General features: G+C 40.2%; 1 protein-coding gene across 3 annotated transcripts in view; it reads left to right on the forward strand.

The window, feature by feature from the left end:
* Window positions 1-12612: 12612 nt before the first annotated feature.
* Window positions 12613-22500, forward strand: part of LOC104600375 (cyclic nucleotide-gated ion channel 1) — a 38367-nt gene continuing 28479 nt past the window's right edge. Inside the window, exons 1-3 of one of the 3 annotated variants that reach the window (XM_088895412.1) lie at window positions 12637-13022; window positions 13351-13422; window positions 14256-14486. In XM_088895412.1, coding sequence (XP_088751538.1) covers window positions 14455-14486 — 32 coding nt within the window. In that variant the 5' untranslated portion in view covers window positions 12637-13022; window positions 13351-13422; window positions 14256-14454. Of the gene's footprint in view, window positions 13023-13350; window positions 13423-14255; window positions 14487-22500 lie in introns of all 3 variants that reach the window. The other 2 variants (XM_010263280.3, XM_010263282.3) reach the window with 2 other exon arrangements.

The following is a 22500-nucleotide window of genomic DNA, read 5'->3' on the forward strand; positions in this document are numbered from 1 at the left end:
GCCGGCCAGGGAAAATGAAAAGAGAAAGAGAAAGAAGAAGAAGAAGAAGAACAAGGAGGGGAAGAAGATAGAGAGAAAGAAAGGAGGTGATAGAGAGATGAAGAGGATAAAGGTCGGAGGTGGAGGGCTACCGCCACTCTGGTTCGGTTCCGACGAAGAAGATGAATAGCCCCATCGAATTCGGCATCTCTCCCTCCAACGGAGAACCTTGCATTATATTTATAAGTAGGGTTAATGACAATTCAGTAATTTTGGGGAACTATGGGGGCATTTTAGTAATTTGAAATTGTGGTTCTTAATGGATTGCTGGGATTTTTGGGTAAAAAATCAGACGGTTAAGCTAAGCGCATAATGGTTTTGCATGTACGCGTTAAAGAGATTTACCCAAATGAAATCTTTTTGGATAAACGAAAAAATAGTGGTATTTTTGGTTGAAATTTGGCAAGGTTGGGTTTTTGAGCATTCTAGGTTGGTTGTAAGGCTTAGATTGGCCTAATTGGGCCTGGATTGGGCATATCTAGAAGGGTAGTGATTTGATCAATCTAAAACTTCGAAATGACATATTGATAAGATTAAGAGACAAATAAAGGTATTTTGGGCTAAAATTTCAAAGGGTAGGGTTTTTGAGTATTTTGAGTTGATTGATAGTGTTAGATTGGCCCAACAGGGCCTGGATCAAGCAAATCTAGAAGGGTAGTGGTTCCACCAATCTAGGCTTCGAAATAAAATCTTTGTGCGATGATGGGGCAAACAAACGTATTTTGGGTTGAAACTTTATAGGTGGGTATTTTAGGAATATGTCTGATTGGTTCAAGGGGGATCAAAATCGTAGGAATTTGGCTCAACATGAGGAATTAGAATGAAATCTTGGTTTGATGGAGGGGTAAGCAGGAGAATCTTGGGCTGAAACTTTATGGGCAGGTGTTTTGGTGTGTCTAGGGCTTGATCATTTAGTCTGATTGGCTCTAATGTGTTTGGATTAAGGGTATCTAGGTTATGCATGTTTTAAGCTAATGAGAGGGGTCAAAATGGAATTTTCATTTGATGAAAGGGTAAACAAAGGATTTTTTAATTGAGATTTGTTGGGTAGATATTTTGGAAGATCCTGAGTTTGATAATGGTGTTTGATTTGAGGATCAAGGTGTAGGCAGGGGTTAATCAGCATTATCGGATTGGTATCGAGTATATTTAATGGTGGATTTGAGGGATTTTAGGTTGAAATTCAGGTTTATTGGAGTTTTAGGTGTTTTAGAATGATTATAAGGGCTTGGTTGGGAATTTGGGGTGAATTGGGGTTCAGGCGGTAGATCTAGCAAAAATCAAGTGCTAACACTAGTTTCTTTGATTTGAAGTAGGTTGACAACCCATTACAACTCAACTTAAAGCTCAATAAGGATGATGGACAACTTCTTGATGCGACCTAATATCATCAACTTGTTGGTAGTCTGATCTACCTTACCATGACCTGACTAGATATATCCTATTACGTACAAATAATCAGTGCATTTGTATATGTTATATGAACATTGTCTCTTATTCTCATCCTTCTCATCCCCTAGTTGACTATTTATGCTAATGTTGATTGGACTAGTTGCCCTAACAATAGACATTCCACCATTGGATGGTGTTTTCTTAGGTGATTCTTTTATTTATTTTTTTTTGGAAGTGCAAGAAGTATTAGATGGTCTCAAAGTCATATATTGGAACTGAATATCATGCCATGTCAACTATTTGGAGTGAGCTCGTTTGGCTTAAGGCTCTTTTCCATGTCCTACAAAAATCATGTTTCTCTCTTGTTTCTCTCATAAGGTGAGGACCATATCATCTTGTTTCCTATATCTCTCCCAAACTAATAACCATCCTTCTATTTCCACTTAATTTCATATATAGCAAGGCCCCATCATTTTATTTCTCATAAACAAATCTATACTACTTAAAAAAGTATGAATGGCCTCAAAAATATTTCTGGAATTTTCTAAGGACAATATTTACCCCTCCATATTTAAATTTAATGATAAAAAAATAAGGACAAATAGGGTAATTGGTTCTTGATATTAAATGAGTTGAAAGAGGTAATTTAAAGATATTCAATGCATTCAATCCCCTCCCATTAAATCCAACATTTAAGTTATTAACTTGCATTCATGTTCATTGAATCATATATTTAAGTTATTTTTATTTCTTCTCATCATTAAGTTCTATTAATTAAATTCATACTTAATAAATTAATAATTCCAATAACATAAAAGCTTATACCTTTAAAATCTACCTAGCAAAAATAGTGTTTTCATCTAAGTGGTGGTAAGAAATTAAATCATTTTAGGTCAAATGGGTTAATCCATGTTGCCACGATTAAATAATAAAATGAAAAAATAGATAAAATGAAAAAAATAGAAATTAAAAAATTGGGAACATTTTTAACATATATATATTAAACAATAATAAGTATGTTAAATAAGAAATGTTTTTATTAATGATGAAAATGGAATATAAAATTTTAAACCAATTGGAAATAAAAATATTTTCCTATTCTCTCTCATTAAATCCTATATTTAAAATATACTTTTCTCATTATTAAATTCTTGTAACTAAATCCACAATATTAATTTTAATAGTATAAAAATAAATATTTTGAAAACAAAACCATTTTCTTCCCTCCTGGTGTTGGGCAAGCAATTTGACCATTTGGGGTCAAATGGATTAATAAATAATGTCATAATTAAATAATAAAAAAATAAATAACTATGAAATGTAAGAAGTATTTTTATTAATGATGAAAATGGAAAGCCAATTTCAAAATTTACCTAGAAATTAAATGATGTCAGAATCAAATAATAATTTTTTTCATAATAGAAAATATAAAGAATCACAAAAATAAAAAAAAAGATAAGAGAAAATTTTGGGTACATATCTAATGTTATATATTTATAAAAAATAAAATATTGGGTACATCTCTAATATTTTACATTCATTATAATGAACAAAAATAAGTTTTATACATAAGAAATAATTTTATTAATGATAGAAATGTAATGCAAAGTTTAATGTCAACCTAGAAATCAAACAATTTTTATTTTAGATGGTGGGTTAGTGGTTTGAGTAAAATGAAACTATAGACAAACAAAAGTTAAGTGTGATAAGTAAAAAATATTTTATATAATGTAAATGAAATATATAATTTAAAGGGAAAATTATAGTCAAAGTTGGTTGTACACTTAAAATTAGGTTGCAGGTTAGTCCAGAAACCAACCAAACTCTGAAAGTCGGCTCTACATTTCAAATTATAAAAACCCTCGCCATGTCATCAAAGGCTTACGTGGATATTGCCAACATGGGTCTCTTATTCCATGTTGGACACAGTAGAAAACCTACATCGAAAATAGGTTTTCAGTTTCTCTCTCACTCCCTTTGTCTCTCAATCTCCCTCCCTTCTCTCACTTTTACAGTCATCTCTCGACCTCCTACTCCCTATGTCTCTCCTACTCTCTCTGCTTCAGTCTGTAGCCAAATCAACACCTCTCTCTCTCTCTATTGTTCTCCCTCAATCTTTCTCATTCTTCCCCTCACTCTCCCTCTCGGTCAAAATCTCCTTATCCCTTAATCGCTATCGTTCTCCAATTGGTGTAAATTTCATAGCCAATAGTTTCTTATGAATTTTATTAGTTTGGTGTAATAAATTTTGAACCATACCAAGTTGGTCTCATGTTCTTTTATACGGTCTTATTAATACCATATAAGAGTGTAAGAAAATAAGAAAATAAAAAAAAAATGAGAGAGGGAGATGGAGAACGATAGAAATTAAGGGAGAAGGAGAAATCAATTGAGAAAGAGAATGGGAGAGATTGAGGGAGAACGATTGGTAGAGAGAGAGAATGAGAGAAATTGATATAGAGAACATAAATACAGAAACCAAAAACCATTTTTATTTATTTTCAAATCACATAGTCGTTGAGTAGATAAAGATGACTGTGAGTGAAAGAGTGTGAGGGAGATTGAGAGAGAGAGAGAAAAACTAAAAACCCTTATTTTATTTTCCAATCACACAACATTAGAGGGCAATTTTAGTATAAGTTTTTTATTGTGTCCAATATGGATTAAGAGTCCCATGTTGGCAATAGCCACATAACCCTTCGATGACATGGCAAGGATTTTTATAACTTAAAATGTAGAGCCGTTTGTTAGAGTTTTGTTGGTTTATGGACCAACTTGTAACCAAATTTTAAATGTACAACCGGCTTCGACTATAATTTTCCCTAATTTAAAACTATTCCAAAAGTAATGCTATTTCTTATCTAGATGGTGGGTCAATGATCCAACTTTTAAAAAAAACACATAATGTCATAATTCAATAATAAATATTTAAGTTTATTTTTAATCATATTGTTACTTTTTTTAATTTTCAATTTCCATCTTAACTATGATATATCTAAAATTCGAATAATTAATATAAAGAAAATTTTCTCACGTGCAACACATCTGCTTAATTACTAGTAGAATAAAGTCAAATATGAAGCAAATGAAAACTACACTCATTCTATTTGAAATCCCATGCATTTGCACCAATGCAAAATGAAATTTGCATTGCCAGTGGGCGATGGACATGGTATGTCTCGAAACAACTCCGTCAACATGAGCTTTATTGTGTGATCATTGCCTATAAAGTGAACTTTGATGGAGAGGTTAAACGATGCAAAGTGAACTTTGATCACTGTTTTAATGTTTGCCCATGTTAGGTGATGTGATTATCAAACCATTGCCTCAACTTGACTCAATCTTAGCCCCATCTGTTTGAGGTCGGCCATATGAATTCTGTCCCACCATTGTAATTATCAAACAACCACCACATGTGTTAGAGTAATGTGAGAGTAATCCTATTACATGTGAACTGGACTGGTCATGTTGAGTCTTGACATCTTTGGCACAACCAAATTGGAGTTGATTAAAATTTGAATTCGAATTGGTTGGATGTGATACAATAGCTATGTAGTTAGGGGGTTGTGTAACCAATAATAATGCCCCATGCTAGTCATGCATGTAAAGGGAGAGATTGAGTGGTTTTGGGGCCTAACATTTTATGACCAACTTGGTGTATTACTATTGGTCACACAACTCCCTACACGGTCATTGCACTTGATTTAACTGATCTCTTAAAATTTGAACCCATACTTTGCCTAATTTCAATGACCTTATAAGCATTAACAAAAAAAAAAACAATGGAAGTTGATAGAAATTCATTAGGCAATACACAAATCCAAAAGTTATGCATAAGGTAGTGTGAACTCAATTTGGTTTGGTCTAATTAGGAATGTCAGAGACTCTTGTTATCTTAAATTCACCTAATAAAGCTTGTGCATCACATGGGTATGTTGTTCTTATATTGGAGAAGGCCTCCCGGTTTCATTGTAGAGTGAGCATATTTTAGGGCATCTATCATCTTTTACATGTCAGTCAACTAGTTTTTTTGAATAATGATTAATCGTTCTCCAATGGCGATGCATCAACTCTCAATGAAATTAATTGTTATTGTTCAATTCCATTATAGTAAATATGAGTGGAACCGGGTCTGCTATACACAAGACAATTGCATTTGCACATTTGAAACATGTTTTAATTTGAACTTTAACCTTAGTTTGGAAGGGGTACGAATACTAACATTTTTTTAATTTGTACTTTAACCTACAAGATGTTTCGAATCGAGGACAGAATCAGATAAACCTACCAACTGGACGAGGCCGAGGTAGAAGGATGAAGTTGCGCATTGAGATCTACAACTAGGAGAAAGATTAGAGGCCTGAGGAGTTATTCCCCAGGTAGGTACTCTGGCACTTAAGTCAATTGGTAGAGAAAGAGATGGTTGGGCTGAGCAAGTTGAAATAATGCTGGTCCGGGTTGAAGAGATAGTGCAAAGAAGTATTCAAAGAGTGTTCTTCCAGAAAAAAAAGTCCTTACCTCGAGCGGGGAATACCTATTTATATTTGGGTGACTGTGTTTCAAATGGATAGGGCTCTCAGGGTTGTTAGGATAAGGTCATTTGTCGAGGTCTTCGGGAGGTTTCCTCTTCCTCGGTAGAGTATGCTTCAGTGTCTATGCAAGACACTCCTTCTTATTCGTACTCTTCCATCACACGGTGTCGACGTGGCTTGAGGGAGAGGACAGCCACGAAGGTTACAACATGGCATCCTTTGCCAGGTCAACCATCACCAAAACATCACTCCCCAAGTTTCAAAGTCGATGAGTGTAGTGCTCGGCCACGACTAGGCGTGGAAGAGTTTTGTAATCCTCGGCTGAGGAACTTTAATTTTTTCGAGTTGACTAGCCCATAGTAAGGTTGGTTTGCTAGGCGGACCAGACGGTTCAACGCTTGTGCCATTTCCGAGATGGGTCGGTAGGCATGCCATTTCATCTTCCCTAGGTTACATGCGTGCGAAGTGTGGATTTGGATCAAGGCCGTTGATCTGGTTTGATCTGAACCGTTGGTTACCTTTATAAAAGGGGGTAGATGAGCCATTTCACTTTGTCATTTGAGAAGAGTCTATGCCTTAGAGTTTGGCTGATGTCCCTTGCTTGGTATTTGAGGTGTCCCAAACTTTATTTTCTTCGGTAAGATGTCTTCCACTACATATTCCTTGTCTTCCCTTTTCATTGGGTACACTTCGGGGGATGAGAGTGAGGGTAGTCCTCGGTGCAAGGTGACCAAGGTTAGGGTGCCAGAGATTGATGCCAATGTGGCCAAGGTCGGTGACGGGGGCGACGCTAGGTTCAAGAGATCGATGTTGACGAGGCAGCCGAGGATGGTGTGAAGTCTGAAGAGAAAACCCTCAAGGGGAGATTTGGGGAGCAGTTTGCTTTGGCTCCGTGTAGCCTTTCTCCAGTCGACCTGGCTCAGATCCGAGAAGTCTATCCTATTCCCGAGGAGTACTAATTGAGGTGTTTTGGGATTAGGGAGAGGGCCACTTCGGCCCCTCCCAAGGAGATTTGTGTATATGTCCACAGTTTGATAGTCAGCCTTAGGTTCCCTTTAGATCTTGAGGTAGTGGTTGTCTTGAGGTGGTATCGGGTTTTGCCTATTTAGTTGATGCCGAACTCATTTCGGTACCTGGTCGGGTTGCTCTACTACTGCACTCTCAAGGATATTGAGATCACCCTGCCACTGTTTAGATACTTTCTCCACTTGAAGAAGCACAAGCAGGGGTACTACTACTTATCGGCTAGGTCGAACACCAAGGTGCTTGTTGGGGCTCCCTTTTCCATTAAGCATTAGAAAGAGTGTTTTTTCTTTGTGAAGTGCCGAAGAGGTTGGTTGTTCTCCCTCACCTGTTTGTTATGAAAACCAAGGATAAGGGTCCTTCCCAGACTGAGCTATTGAATGAGGAGATAGTTGTTGTGAGGAGGATAGTGTTAGTGCACATCGGGGAGTATGCATCGTCTTGATTGCTGACTATGGCTGGGCTGATGTGCCTTTCGGCCGATCAATCCCAGTCCGATCCATGGGTTGCGCAGTCTTTCATTTTTTTGTTGAGCTTGTCTAACTTTGTGATGAAATGTTTAGACTCGGACATGGCTAGTGCTGAGGAGAGAGCTTGACATATGAAGGCCGTAACTATAAGGAAGGCACAAGCGGCTAGGACCTCAGGCGCGCAGCCCGGGGCCACAGAGCTTCAATGCCGCTCAACGAAATGCACACCTTGGCAAGGGAAGAGGCCGAGGTTAATGGAGGAAGCCATGGTGGTCAACTCTGAGGAAGCCGCAACTCAGTTCGAGTGGTTCTCGTCATAGAAGGGGACACTCCAAAACACGCTTCAATTGAGGGTTCAATCGGTGTATACGTGCCACAGTGGTCGGTTCGGTTAGAGGACACCCTTAAGATGGAAGGAGTGGCTGAGTAGCTTGCTCGGGGTGTGATGCTCCTCGATATTAGGAAGGAAGCTAACAGTCACACCAACAACTTCCTAGAGAGTGTTGCTCTTCATCAAGTCATGGCGGTGAGTTTGACTTTACTTGTTCTTCCTTGTTTCTCTTCTTTTGAGCTAATTATTCGATGTCTTGCAGCCGGTTTGTTCAATCATCGGCCTTGTTAATCGCTTATGTGGGTTGCGACAATTTTATGAGTCGTGAGAGATAGAGAATGCCTACTTGATGGCAGAGTTGGCCGAGCTGAAATGCGATGTTGAGGAGAGGAACAACATTGTCCGTAACATAAAGGACTGCATTCACGATCTCAAGGAGGTGTGAGATGTGCTAAGGAGGGGGCTCGAGGAGGCCGAGGCAAATATTGCTTTGGTGAAGGAGGAGGGTGTCTCCGAGTATAGGGCTTCAGAGGCTCATCAGAACGAGTTGGACGACTATGCTACTGACCCCTGGCATGAGGGATTCTCTCTCTACCAGTGAAGGGTGATGCATCAATTCCCGAAGGTGGCCGAAGTTGTTCAGGGGTTCAAGCCGTTTGATGCCAAAGAGCCTAATGGTGGGGATACCGTTATTGTTGACGCCTAGGAGCGAGTCGAGGATCCCCCAGCAGATAGTTGATGTGCTCTATTCTTTTTCTTTGTTGTGTACAGCTCGATATTCCAAGCTTACAATCATTGTATTAACTTTTTCATGAATGGAAATTTGGTCTTTTTACCGAGCTTTTTATGTGTTATTTTCCCTTATTTTTTGTTGTTGTGCTTCAGAGTTAGGTTGGTCGGTAGGGACCATAGGCCGTGCTTTTGTACTTGGCTCTTGGGCTAGTGGGAGTTTCAAACTCTACGATGTGGCCTCTGTCTCATACTGGTTGAGGTCTTCGATCTTCGTTGGTCGAGGTCTTTGGCTTAGTGGCCTCAATCTTTGCTAGTCGAGGTCTTGGACTTGATTCTAGATGGCCAACTTTCTTAACTTTGTGGCCTCGATCTCATATTGGCCTCGGTTATCGATCTTCACTAACCAAGGTCTCCGGCTTAGTGGCCTCGGTCTTTATTGGCTTCGATCTTCAGTGGTTGAGGTCTTGGACTTGATGCTAGATGGTCGGGTTTCTCAATTTCAGGGCCTTGATCTCATATTGGTCGAGGTCTTTGATCTTCTCCGGCTCAGTGGCCTCGGTTTTATGTTGGTCGAGGTGCTTCCAAGCTCTCAACGTTGTTGGGGAGCTCGGTGGCACCTGATCTTGGAAAGCTTCGTGCTCTTTGGTTGGGTTAGTTGTGGTCCTCGATTAGCTATGCTTCAATTGCGAATTGGGTGGGTGCGCAGAGTTTGACGACCATCCTCTTGCCATTATGTGGTGGGGATGCCTGCGATGCCCGTCGAGGGGCTTATTCTGGCCTCGACCGTATGTGGTTGGTCGGGTCTTTCGTTAGGTAGCCGTCGCGCTATGGTTGTTGGTCAACACGAAGTTCATCCGTTGGAGTTTGGTCAGGTTGTATACGTGCATTTGGTCATTTATGCTTGAAGAGGATTCTTTATTTATTAAATTTGTATAGTTCGGTTGTTGTTAGTGCTCAGTGCCGATCGTCATTGGTACATTTTAGTCCAAGCACTCCAACTCCTCAGGGTAGGTCTCCAGTGCCTAGTTTCCCATCTTAAGGACTATCTTGTGCATGATGATGGCGATGACCCCGACTGGGGGAGTTCGGGCTGGGGCTCGTAGGCGCGGTGCAATTCTTTTCTAGGTTTGTGTTCTTTGATGTTGATGAATCCACGAAGGTATCTGTGTCAAACGAGGTCTTCCAGGTGGTGGCGAAGGTCGTGGTTGTGGTCATGGTGGAAGTCACAAAACTTGTCTCGATTTCTCTTGTAGGTTGTAGCCCTGGGTTTTCATATTCTCGGGCCACTTGATGAAGTTGCGGTTGTGGATTTGCATCAACATGTGAGCCGATGGAGCATTGAGTGGAGTGAAGTTGTGATACGCCGGTGGCGGAGTCCTTGGTTTGCAGTCAGGTCGGTGGTCTAGCCTCTTGGTGTCTCGGTCTGGTCTTCAACCATCGTGGTCTCTACTTTTCCGGTTGTGCTAGTCTTCATCCTTCTAGTGCAGCGCTTAGGCCTCTTCGGTGTTCATATACTTCTATTCGTGCTTCATGAGCATGGTCAGGTTGGGTAGAGATTCTTTTGCAAAGAGAAGCTTAACATTGAGGAGTGTATCCCACTCACGATGGCGGTCATGACCACCAACTGGTCTAGAGTTCGGATTTGAAGGCCCTCTGCGTTGAACCTCTAAGTATTCCCTCAAGGTCTCTCATTTCCTTTGTTGCACTGGCATGAAGCTGGCTGATGTCTTCTAGTGCCTTTGGCTGGCAGTGAACTGTGCCAGGAATTGCGTCTCCAACTACTCCTATGAACCGCGGAGGAAGGGAGGCGTGCTAGGTTTTGGCGACTCCGTGGAGGGTGGCAACAAAGGCCTTGCACATGAGACCTTCGGAGGAGCCATGCAACATCATTTTTGCCTTGAACCCCTCAATGTGGTCAATGGGGTTTGAGATTCCATCATACTTCTCGAACTGAGGAGGTCGCCATCCGGCTGGGGGGAGCTCATCAACAATCTCTTAGACAAAGACGGGCTATTGACTGTGGTGCTGCTCTGTTGGTCGAGCCGTCAGAGGGGCAACGATTTTATCCACTTGGTTGCACTCCAGTTCAACCAACCACTCTCTTAGTTCTTTGATCTTGACATCTTTGTTGGCTGGGACCACATCCGTGGACTTCTCCCCTTTGGGATTGCAGGTCGATCTCGGACCAAGCTGGATTCAGCTATCGAGATTAGTGGTTGCTGTAGACATTGGCCGAGCGGTTCCTTCACTGGCACTCGAGTGGAGTGATGGGATCTAATGCAGACGTCGTGCGCATGAGGCCAAGCTAAGGAGTCATATCTTCTAGATGGTTACGATCGTTCGCGATCGGATTGGGCTCTGTATCTGTTTGTGTGGCGCCTTTTGGGGTCCTCGGTGTGAGGATCGGATATAGTAGGCACTTGCATGGCAAGGTGAGTGGCTTGGGGGGCATGAGCTAGTTGCCCTAGTGTCACGATCATGGGTAGGATACGGTTGACCTTCTGCTACATGGCTTGGAATTACCGCGGTCTTTGATGCTAGGGCACTCCTTAGCTGTGCTCTTTCGTCACACGATGTCGACGTGGCTTGAGAGAGAGGACGGATGCAGAGGTTGCCACTTGACATCCTTGGCCAGCTCAACCATCATCCAAGCAAAAACATGCTTTAATTTGTACTTTAACCTTAGTTTGAAAGGAGTATAAATACAAATATGTAGAGTGCAAAACTTTATATTATGTATTACTTTGTATGTAATTGTACTGTACATATTTGCATTTGTACTCCTTCCAAACTGAGCTATATCTTGTCATGACGGGTTATAATATCTTTCTTGTAACATGAGGGAACGAGAGAAACTTATTTGATGTATGTTTTTTTGGTAGGCTATTAGTAGGGGTGAAACTTGGGTTGGTTCGTATAGCATTTTGGAAGAATATTACCCTTCCAAATAAAGTATCAAATTAAACTAAATGTCAAGGTTGCATTTGGTATCGTTGTTATTTTTAATTGCAATGTTTAGATCCCTCAATAAAAATTTGTGATAAAGATATTTTTTTCTTATAAAAAATATTTTGAGTTGATAAAAAATTGATGTTTCTACTCTCAACCAAATGACTAATGATAAATCCCATAAATGCATCTCTCTAGATGAAGTTACTAATTAAATTATATGATGTTACAAGACATATTTCTCAAAAAATTATATTGATGAAGTCCAAAAGTCTCATGGAAAAACCACAATGATATCTTTGATGAGTTCGGATCTCCTGTCCACGAGAACTCTACCCACGTTTATTACAGTTATACATGAAGAATATCTCATCCTCTGCATAGTATTATACAGGGGGAGATGTTACCAATTCACGGGGGATGATGTATTATGAATAGGCGTGAATAGGATTCTCGTGGGCGGGAGATCCGAAATCATCTCTGATTATCTTGTTAAACGTTAAAACGTTAAGGCTCAGTTTGAAAATAATACAAATATAAATATATAGGATATAAATATGTATGATACAAAATATGTACGATACAAAATAATATTTGTATTACAAAAAAGCCTAAAGTACAATATGAAAATACACTTTTAAATATGTAAAACGTGAACGAAAGAGGCCTTTAACGTGGTTCAGTGGTTGGTTGATAACTTGATATATAAATTTGTGCATCTAATACGAGTCTCTCTTTATATATATATATTTATATCTGAAATGGAACAATGAATTGATTTCATTAGTTTGGAAAAAATAATTGGTGTTATTAAGAGCATCTATTTATCCCCTTAATCCACCAGCTGCCATGAAATGGTTTAATAGAGTTGACTTTGAGACTTTCGATTCTTCAAAGTTCTAACCCTTTTTCACGGTTACGTTAAAACTTAAAAAGCGACCCCGTCCACAAGTTCAGAAATTTTTTAGAAAAGGACGCGTGGCCTTATCATCCACCGTGAAAAGGACCATTTGCTCAAAGGAGCAAAGGTTTTTCAACGGCTTTAGATCGAAATGATATCCAATCCAATCCGGCGTGACTGGCTTTTTCGTCAACAGAAGCTGTGCACGGTATTTGACCCGTCCAACGGAAACAGTTACTTGATTAATATCTTGGCGCTCAACTTTCTAAAGAATCTCTCCCTAGGCCTTCCTGATGTATATGGACCCCATAGCCAGTCATTCTTACTGTTCTCCCGTCGTGGACTCCATCTTCATCGCCTCTCCCTATCTATCGTTACTGTACAACAACCAAACCTGCTTTTTGATACTCCAATAAACCAATAAACAATTCAGACGGTCGTTGCCCTAGATTTCTCCACGAACCTTCATCGGTAGTCCGCCTGTAATTCAAGAAACTCTCTCTCTCTCTGGAAGAACACCTGTTCTTTCCAACCTCCATGGAACAGGTAATCTTGTCCTTTGTTTAATCCGCTCCATCCTTTTTTTGTCTCGGTCCCAACTCTGCTTGATTTCTCCTCGTCTCACTCTGAATTGAACTGTGCAAGAAAGCCAGGTAAGCTCTTACAAATTGTCATAAATGGTTGGAGTTCTCATATTTTCTGCTTGGTTTGTTAATTCTTTTTCCTGCTTCATTTGTTTTACTGTAGTTACTGTCCCCGTAAGTCTGATTGTATGGGTCAACTATCTTTTACTTGTTCAAGTTCTGAAATGTTTTTAGAATTACCATGTAACTACGATAGAAATGGTTCGAATTTAGTTCTCCTCATAGTTTCAACTAAAACTTCACGATCTATGGTACTTTTTAAGCATGTTTACTCAGTCAATCCAGAGTTTTGTTTTATTGGCTTTTTTTTTTTAATTTTTAATTTTTTTATTTTTAGTTGGCTGGTATTAAAGCAACTGGGATTTTGTAAATGCTTCGTTTCAGATGACCACTCTACGGGTCTAAAATGGTTAGTTAATGCAGTTGGCGCTTTCACTAATGGGTGTTTCGACACTAAAGATTCATGATGGTACAAGATGGAAATCCAAAAGTCCCAAAAAATAATTCCATGAGTTTAAGATAAGTTGCTAATATGCAAAAAATAGAAAATAGTTATTATCTAAAAACAAGACCAAATACGTTTCAGCCCAAGCTGTACTATTAGCACGGCTGTTGGATCATTGCTATGTCAAAGTGTGCTGAAGTGTGTGTAATGTGCAGGCTCTTGTAACCATTTTGTATTTTGGGGATTCCAATAGCATTTTTTTGCAATTATCCAATATTTCTCATTGGCTATGTTCATGTATTCTCATGTAAACTCATAAAAGCTTAAGTTATTTTTATGGGAGATAAGTAGTTGAGAGGGAACAAAAGGTGTAAAGGTTAAGCACAGGTCCCCTAGACCACATTTGAGTGTTGAATGGTGCCTCAATGCTAGGCACCATGACCTTATGGCATAATATCCATAAGTCTGGGCTTATCTCAAGCTCAAATGTTATATCAGTTACCTTGTAAATGGGACAAAGGCAGGTGGTTCTTTATTATATGTTGCATTTCTAACCTAAACCATGGAAATTTTAATTATCAAATTAAACATATGAATTTGCAATTCATGATATATTTGTATTTTGTGCATATTTATTGAGCTAAAAGGCTTGCATGATTACTGTTAGTTGTTATTGAAACACTAGCTGTTATTGTTCATTTAAGTAGATGATGTAAATCTGTTGTAGTTGCCTGTTCTCGAGAATGTTTTGCCTTTAAACATGTGATATTTATTTTAAAGCTTATGCCTTTTGCCAGGCCTTGCCTTTTGGTACACTTCGCTTTTGAGAGAAGAGAGAGTGGTCCTATCTAGAAGTTGTTCTGCATTTCATGGACTGGCATTATCATGTGGTAGCGATAAAAGGCTGCATCTAGAACATGGAAGGACTTCGGTTTCATTCTTGAGAATTCAAAGGTTGATTCTCTGTATTGAACATTGTTCACTGAACAAACCAAAATGATGAACAGCCGGCAAGAGAAGTTTGTGAGGTTAGTTTCTTTGGAGCATGTGTGTGTACCTTATTCATGTTAATTAGTTTTTAATTCAATATTCTAGTATGTTTCTTGTTTATTTCATGGATTTCCCTCTTTTATTTACTGTTTCCATCTTGACAACTAGTTTGTTATAAGAAAGGATAAACATCAGTCACACTTTGGACTGCATAACAGAGTTGCAAGCTGGTCTATAATGTTTTTTTTTTTTTTTCGATAATTGAAAATGATTTCATTAAACAAGCGGAATAAGATTTTACAAGAATCCTTGGAGAGGCATGAGATGCAGCCTCCCCTAACCATTACAAGAGATCAGAAATAAAATTACAATTCTGCCCAGAATAATGGTCCCTAGTAGACCCCTGTTTAGCAAGATGATCAGCCAAAGCATTTACCTCCCTACCCATCCACTGATATCTACATGTTATGTGCCTTGTTAAACATTTAACTTATTTGATGAGATCCCTATAACTCCAAACTACTGAGTCTGGATTTGACAGCCAGCCCACAATCACCTTAGAATCCCCTTCAATCAAAAGGTTCTCCACTCCTAGTTGATTAGCAATCCAAATTCCCTGTACTGCAGCCAATATCTCAGCTCTTGTAGAGTCCCCTATCCCTATCGGGCCTGAGAATAAGGATATGATGTTGCCATTTTCATTCCTCAATACTCCTCCAATGCCAGATGGTCCTGGGTTACCCTGGCTGTTTCCGTCAAAATTCAGTTTAAAAAGACCTTCTGGGGGAGTTACCCAAAATGTAGTGGCTCTGGTTTTTCTAACCGAAGTGTGTGCTACTGTGTGCAACTGTGGTCTATAATGTTATTACTAGTAGTTTTGTGATTATTTGGTTCCTTCCCATGATGCCTCACTCTTTCTTTATATCAGATGCCCCCCCCCACACACACAAAAAAAAAAGAAAAAAAAATCTAGGGATCCACTTGAACGAGCCAATGAATTCGTTAACGATCATAAAGCTGAGTTCCTAAGGCCAGTTTTCAGAAGAAGGCATCCTATCAGTTACTAGTTTACTACCTGACAGTGTTCTTCCACCATCTCATTATTCTACCTTTTTTTTTTGAAAAAGGTAAAGTATTATATTGCAAAAGGAAACTAGATACACCAGCCCATGTACAATGAGGACCTTAACATTAGGAATTTACAAAAGATCTGATAGATCAGATAAAAAAAGGTCCAGTTTGCAAAAAAGGAATAAGCTGAACTCCAGTGAAAGCTCTTTGTACATTTAACCAGGAACAAAGAAGACCTATAGTTTTGTTCTCGACTGAAACTATGTCATTAGAAAGATTATCAAAAATCTGGCTGTTCCTTTCCTTCTAGAGGGCCCAAAAGATAGCAGCTGGAAAGATCTTCCAAAGCAGCTTGCCACTTGCATTCAGACCCTCAATGGTCCATCCCTGAAGCAGCTGAAGGACTGAAGCAGGAGGACAATAAGAAACATCGAAACAGGAGAGAGCCATTTCCCGAAGCTTCTGAGAGAAGTTGCAGTGGATAAAAATGTAGTTGGAAGATTCAGGAGCTTCCGTGCAGAAAGGGCAGCAGAGACTAGGAAGCTGCATTCCCCTTCTGACCAGCCGATCTGTGGTTATGCACTTATCGAGTGGTGCAGTCCAAACCAGGAAGGCTACTTTATTTCTAGCAAAAAAAGGACTTCCATATTAAATTCCAAGGGAAGTCTCCTTCCTCCTCGGCCACAAGGTGGTTGTAGAAAGACATAGATGAGAAAGTTCCACAAGCCTCCCAAGCCCAAATTCTTTCATCATCTGATTGTGGGTTGGGCTTGAAACTGTGAATCTGATTTAGAAGATCTGTTAATGGACCTATTTCCCAATCATTAAGGTTTCTTCTGAAGGTAGGTCTCTGTTAAAATAATTTAGTTGTTGGTGTTAGGGTCTGTTTGGCTAGTTAAAGTGTTTTTTTTTTTTTATTTCGTTTTTTCACTTCTGTTATGTCTGTTATTGTACTCAGGGGCACAAGGGTCTTTTCCCTTGTTATTTCTGCCGCCCTATATATATTATAATAAAGGCTGGCGCCGCCAACAATGTTACATTGCAAATCCCTTCTCTTCTACTCTCTCTTCTCTCTTCTTCTTCTCTTCTCTTCTCTTCTCTTCCTCTTATTTCTGGCCGGCCATACTATCAAGATGGTATCATAGCGGGAATACTGACTAAAGAGAGCAGATCGAACAACCTTTACTGAGAGAACAGATCGAACAGACCTGCTGAACCTGGGTGGAACAGAGATTTGAATCTGGATTGAGGAAAACAGCTCTACAACTGGTACAGTTCTTCCGTTTTCTCTTCTTTACCCTTCTTGGTCGTGTACCAAGTGAAAACCAAATGAATTTGGGCTGCTGAATGCTGTCGGATCTGTATACCTCCGTTTTTTTGGATCGTGTGATCCTGTTCATGTGTTAAGACGACTGTAGGTCAAGGATGACCTGTCATCTCAATAATTTGACTTGATTATAAGTGATAAGGATCTCTCCTGCTGATTAATGGCTTTAGACAATCTGCCGAATATTGCCTCTGTTTTGTCCTGAATTTGGTACTGTTTGTGCTCAGCTTGTTTTTAAACCCAAGTGTATGGGTGTGGACTGAGTGGAGCATTGTTTTGTGGGGTAAGGAGGGGTCCTAAGTCTGGTGTTTGGGACTAATTATCTGTTTTGATCATGTCGTCTGAGAATTCTGCTACTTCAGAGATTTCAGGGAGCCACAATGGAGTGAGTGGGGGAATGGATATAAGTTTTCCCATGGCTGTTATTCCCTTTGATGGTCTGAACTACCTTGAGTGGTCTAGGGGAATAAAACTCTACATCACTGCTAGGGGGAAAATAGGATACATCAATGGGAGAGTGAAGGAACCGAAGTATGGAAGTGCTGAATATGATAGGTGGAACCAAGAGAATAGTATGGTGATGTCTTGGCTCTTGGTTTCCATGCTGCCACTAATAAGGAAGACTTTTATGTGGGCTGAAACTGCTTGTGAGGGAACAAGCGAAGTCCACCTATTCAGAGCAGAGACACTATGCCAAGATATATCAACTGCAAGCTGAATCCTCTACTTGCAAGCAAGGGGAGAGGAGTCTCTCGATGTACTATTCTGATTTGACATCGATATGGAAAGAACTTGATCACTATCATAATGTGAATTGGAAGTGTGATGAAGATGCAAAGGCATATAAGTCACTTGTATCTCAACAACGAGTTTTTGCCTTCCTCCTAGGGCTGAATCCTTAGTATGAGTCCATCAGGGTGCAGATCTTGGGTAGTAAAGACTTGCCATCAGTTCAAGAGGTATATGCTTTGGTGCAGTCAGAAGAGAGTAGAAGAAGTGTGATGAATGGTGTAGAAGGGGAGTCAGTTGCCCTAGCTGTTCGGGGAAATTCAGACACAAATGTCGGAGGTGGTTTTAAAAAAGGTGACTCTCAGAAAAAAATAGATGATAAGAGCAAACTTTGGTGCACTCACTGCCAGAAGACACGACACACGAGAGATACATGTTGGGATCTCCATGGAAAACCTAAATGGGCACAGGATTTGGGTAAGAAGTCAACACCTGATCAGGGTAAGAAACCAGGCCAGCAAAATCAAAAAAGGTATAACTTAGCTAATATGGCGTCGATAGAGACTAGTCCTTTGGTAACTTAGGAGAGGCATCCCAGTTCTGAACCTAAGGAAGATATTATCAACTCCTTTCGTGAACATTTGGAATTGTATGGTAGGACTCTCCGCCAGATGGATTCTGGTCCTACTCCCTCTACCTCGTTTGCGTCTACATCAGGTAATGCTGCCACAACCTTCCATGTGTCATCTCATACCAATGATTCTCCTTGGATTATTGACTCCACAGCCTCAAATCACATGACCGGTAAGTCAAATTTGTTTCAGACATACAACCTTCTCTCTGGGAGAGATAAGGTAAGACTAGCTGATGGTTCTTTTTCTACCATAGCTAGCCGAGGTACCATACCTCTCCCACTTGGCCTTACCCTTCCTAATGTACTGCATGTTCCGAAATTACCTATTAATTTGCTGACCATTAGTAGTCTAACTCACTCCTTGAACTGCTCAATCACTTTTTTTCCATCTTCATGTGTGTTTCAGGATTTGGCCTCGGGGAAGATGATTGGTAGAGGAAGCATGGTGGATGGTCTCTACGTGTTGGAGAATAATGCTGGTCTTGTGGCTACAGAGTCCATGAGTTCGTCAAGTGAGAGTCAAGTCTATTTATGGCATAGTCGTCTAGGTCATCTTTCTTTTGAGTCATTAAAAGTTATGTTTCCAAAGTTGTTTGAGTCCTTGTCAGTGAGTCAGTTACAGACTTACAGTGTCAGACTTGTCAATTGAGTAAGCATTGTAGAAGTTCTTTACTTTTGCGAAATAAAAGATCTGAATTTCCATTTCATATTGTTTATTTTGATGTTTGGGGCCCTGTTACTCTACCTACTAAGGCTGGCTATAAGTTATTCATTACCTTGATTGATGATTATTCTAGATACACTTGGCTTTACCCTATGCGATCTCGAGATGAAGTGCCAAAAATTGTGAAAGATTTTCAATGCATGGTGTTCACTCAGTTCCAAACGGAAATCCATATCTTCCAGTCGGACAATGCGAAGGAATATTTCCATAGTGATCTCACGGAGTTTTTTGCTTCGAGTGGGTCACTTCAGCGAAGTTCTTGTGCCAGGACACCCCAACAAAATGGTGTGGCTGAACGGAAGAACCGCCACCTTCTTGAAGTAGCTCGTGGCTTATTAATTCATATGAATGTGCCAAAACGGTTTTGGATGGATGCTGTCATGTGTGCTACATATATCATCAATCGCATGCCCTCTCGGCTACTAGAGTATAAGGCCCCACATAAGCTTTTGTTCCCTACAGCCCCGTTGTCCACCATTCCGATGCGTGTTTTTGGGTGTCGTTGTTTTGTCCATAACCTGTCCCCTACTCGCAGTAAGCTTGATCCTCGGGCTATTCCTTGTGTTTTTCTTGGTTACCCTTTATCTCAAAAGGGGTATCGCTGTTATGATCCTACCTCTCGCAAGTACTATGTCTCCATTGATGTATCCTTCTTTGAGAATCAACCTTTTTTCTTGGTTTCTCCTCAGGGGGAGAGTAGGGTTGAGGAGAAGTAGGCGACTCAAACTCAACTACCTCCTTTACCCGATCCTCCTCCATTCCGGGTTTTTCATCGTCGCCATAAAAGTTAGCAGAGTTCAAGAGCCATGGAACCTGACACTATGCAACCAACATCATCGGATTCACCCGAGGCAGATCCGTCTCATTAGCCAGGTACACTTGCTCCTGTTGATATGTCTGTTCCTCTAAATGTTGATTCACCTGTCATCAATGATCTTAATATTCCTATTGCTAAGAGAAAGGGTGTTAGGTCTTGTACCACTAATCATCCTATCTCTAATTTTGTGTCCTATGATCATGTTTCACCTTCATACCGTGCCTTTCTCTCTTCTGTGGACAGTGTCCCCGTTCCTAAGAATGTGGCAGAAGCTTTATCTAAACCTGAATGGACAGATGCAATGCAGGAAGAAATTGATGCTTTACACAAAAATGGCACTTGGGAGTTGGTAGACCTTTTTGAAGGGAAGGAACCAGTGGTTTGCAAGTGGGTGTTCACAGTGAAACACAAGGCTGATGGAACAGTTGAAAGGTACAAGGCTAGACTGGTAGCAAGAGGCTTTACACAGGTATATGGAGTGGACTATGCAGAGACTTTTGCTCCAGTAGCCAAGATGAACTCTATCGGGATTCTTCTTTCATTGGCAGCAAATCTTGACTGGGAAATTCACCAACTGGACATCAAAAATGCTTTCTTGAATGGTGAGTTGGAAGAGGAAGTGTACATGACCCAACCACCAGGGTTCTGTGCCAAAGGCAGTGAACAAAAGGTGTGCTGGTTAAAAAAATCTTTATATGGGTTGAAACAATCACCTCAGGCTTGGTTTAGTAAGTTCCATTTAGCAATTCAACAGATGGGGTTCAAACAATGCCAGTCAGATCATACTCTGTTTGTGAAAAGAGGTGAAGGTAAAATTGCAGCTCTTATTGTGTATGTAGATGACATAGTGATCATAGGAGATTGGGAGGCTGAAATACGGAGACTAAAAAAATTCTTAGCCACTCAATTTGAGGTGAAAAATCTAGGCCCCTTACGTTACTTCCTTGGAATTGAAGTTGCCCGCTCTTACAAGGGCATCTTTATTTCCCAACGGAAATATGTACTAGATCTACTAGAAGATACAGGCAAGTTGGGGGCAAAACCAATTGATTCACATCTGGGAGACAGTCAGGGAGAGTTTTTGAAAGATGTGAAGAAGTTCCAAAGACTCATGGGGAGACTTTTGTATTTGTCTATGACCAGGCCTGATATTGCCTATGCAGTGGGTGTCCTTAGTCAATTCATGCACAACCCTAGGACAACTCACTTTGAAGCTGCAGAGAGGATCTTGAGATACCTCAAGAAGTTTCCCGGAGCTGGTTTGTTGTTCTAGAAACATGGTCACTTAAAGGTGGAAGTATATACTGATGTAGATTGGGCAGGAGTAGTCAATGACCGAAAGTCTACTAGTGGGTATTGTGCCTTTGTAGGAGGAAACCTGGTCACATGGAGAAGTAAAAAACAAAGTGTGGTGGCTAGATCTAGTGCTGAAGCAGAGTATAGAGCGATGGCTCATGGGGTTGCTGAAATCATGTGGATAAGAAATCTGTTTGGTGAACTGGGTTTCGCAGTGAGCAATCCTATGTCACTCTACTGTGACAATAAAGCTGCCATCAATATTGCTGCTAATCCAGTCCTGCATGATAGGACGAAACACATTGAAGTGGACAAGCATTTTATTAGAGAGAAACTTGAAAATAGAGAAGTGTGTACACCATATGTCAGCTCAGAAGAACAACTTGCAGATATCTTCACCAAAGGTCTTCATCATGTGCGGCACAAAGATTTATGTGACAAGTTGGGCATGATTGACATCTATGCTCCAACTTGAGGGGGAGTGTTAAAATAATTTAGTTGTTGGTGTTAGGGTCTGTTTGGATAGTTAAAGTGTTTTTTTATTTCGTTTTTTCACTTCTGTTATGTCTGCTTTTTCCCTTGTTATTTCTGCCGCCCTATATATATTATAATAAAGGCTGGCGCCGCCAGCACTGTTACATTGCAAATCCCTTCTCTTCTGCTCTCTCTTCTCTCTTCTTCTTTTCTTCTCTTCTCTTCCTCTTATTTCTGGCCGGCCATACTGTCAAGAGTCTCCATATAACTTCACCATTCCTCAAGTCAAAACATTTATCCACTACAGCATCTTTATCCTGTGCAATGTCAGAGAGAGGGGAACCTATCCTTTAAAGCAATGTCCCCACACCAATTGTCATACCAGAACTTGAATTCCTTTTAGTAAATCAGGGGAGATAGAGACAACATTGCTCCCAAGGCACAGCCCCGAGGGAGAAAACTAGGACCCAAGTCCCACCCTTGGTTTGTGAGTCTATACCTTTCTGCAATGATTCTTCTCCAGAGGCTGCTCCTCTCTTTGCTGAATCTCCAACACCATTTTCCAAGCAGAGCCTTGTTAACAACTTTAAGATTTCTGATTCCTAAATCACCAGTTCTCCTTGATTTGCACACAGAATTCCACCTTACCAAATTAAACTTGAAATTATTCCTCCACCCAGCCCATAAAAAGAACCTCAGTTTCTTTTCAGTTTCTTTTCTATCTTGATTGAGGAGAATGCAAATTTTAATCCTTGAAGTAGTACCATCAGCCCAGCCCTTAGAGGGGTGTCTTCCCCCATAGGACCTGAAAGGTCCAAAACTATTTTTATATCATATTAACCATATAGTGCCAATTCTTGCCATGGCCTTATGTCCAGACCACCATCCAAAACTGTAGTCTGTTTATTTTCCTCTCCCAACTATCTCCTCTTACATGTACATTTGCACGTGCCATTCAATCTTTCATTTGAGTTAAGATC

This window comes from Nelumbo nucifera, chromosome 1, assembly GCF_055504915.1.
Source record: "Nelumbo nucifera cultivar China Antique chromosome 1, China Antique-T2T, whole genome shotgun sequence".
In the NCBI taxonomy this organism is placed as follows: Eukaryota; Viridiplantae; Streptophyta; class Magnoliopsida; order Proteales; family Nelumbonaceae; genus Nelumbo; species Nelumbo nucifera.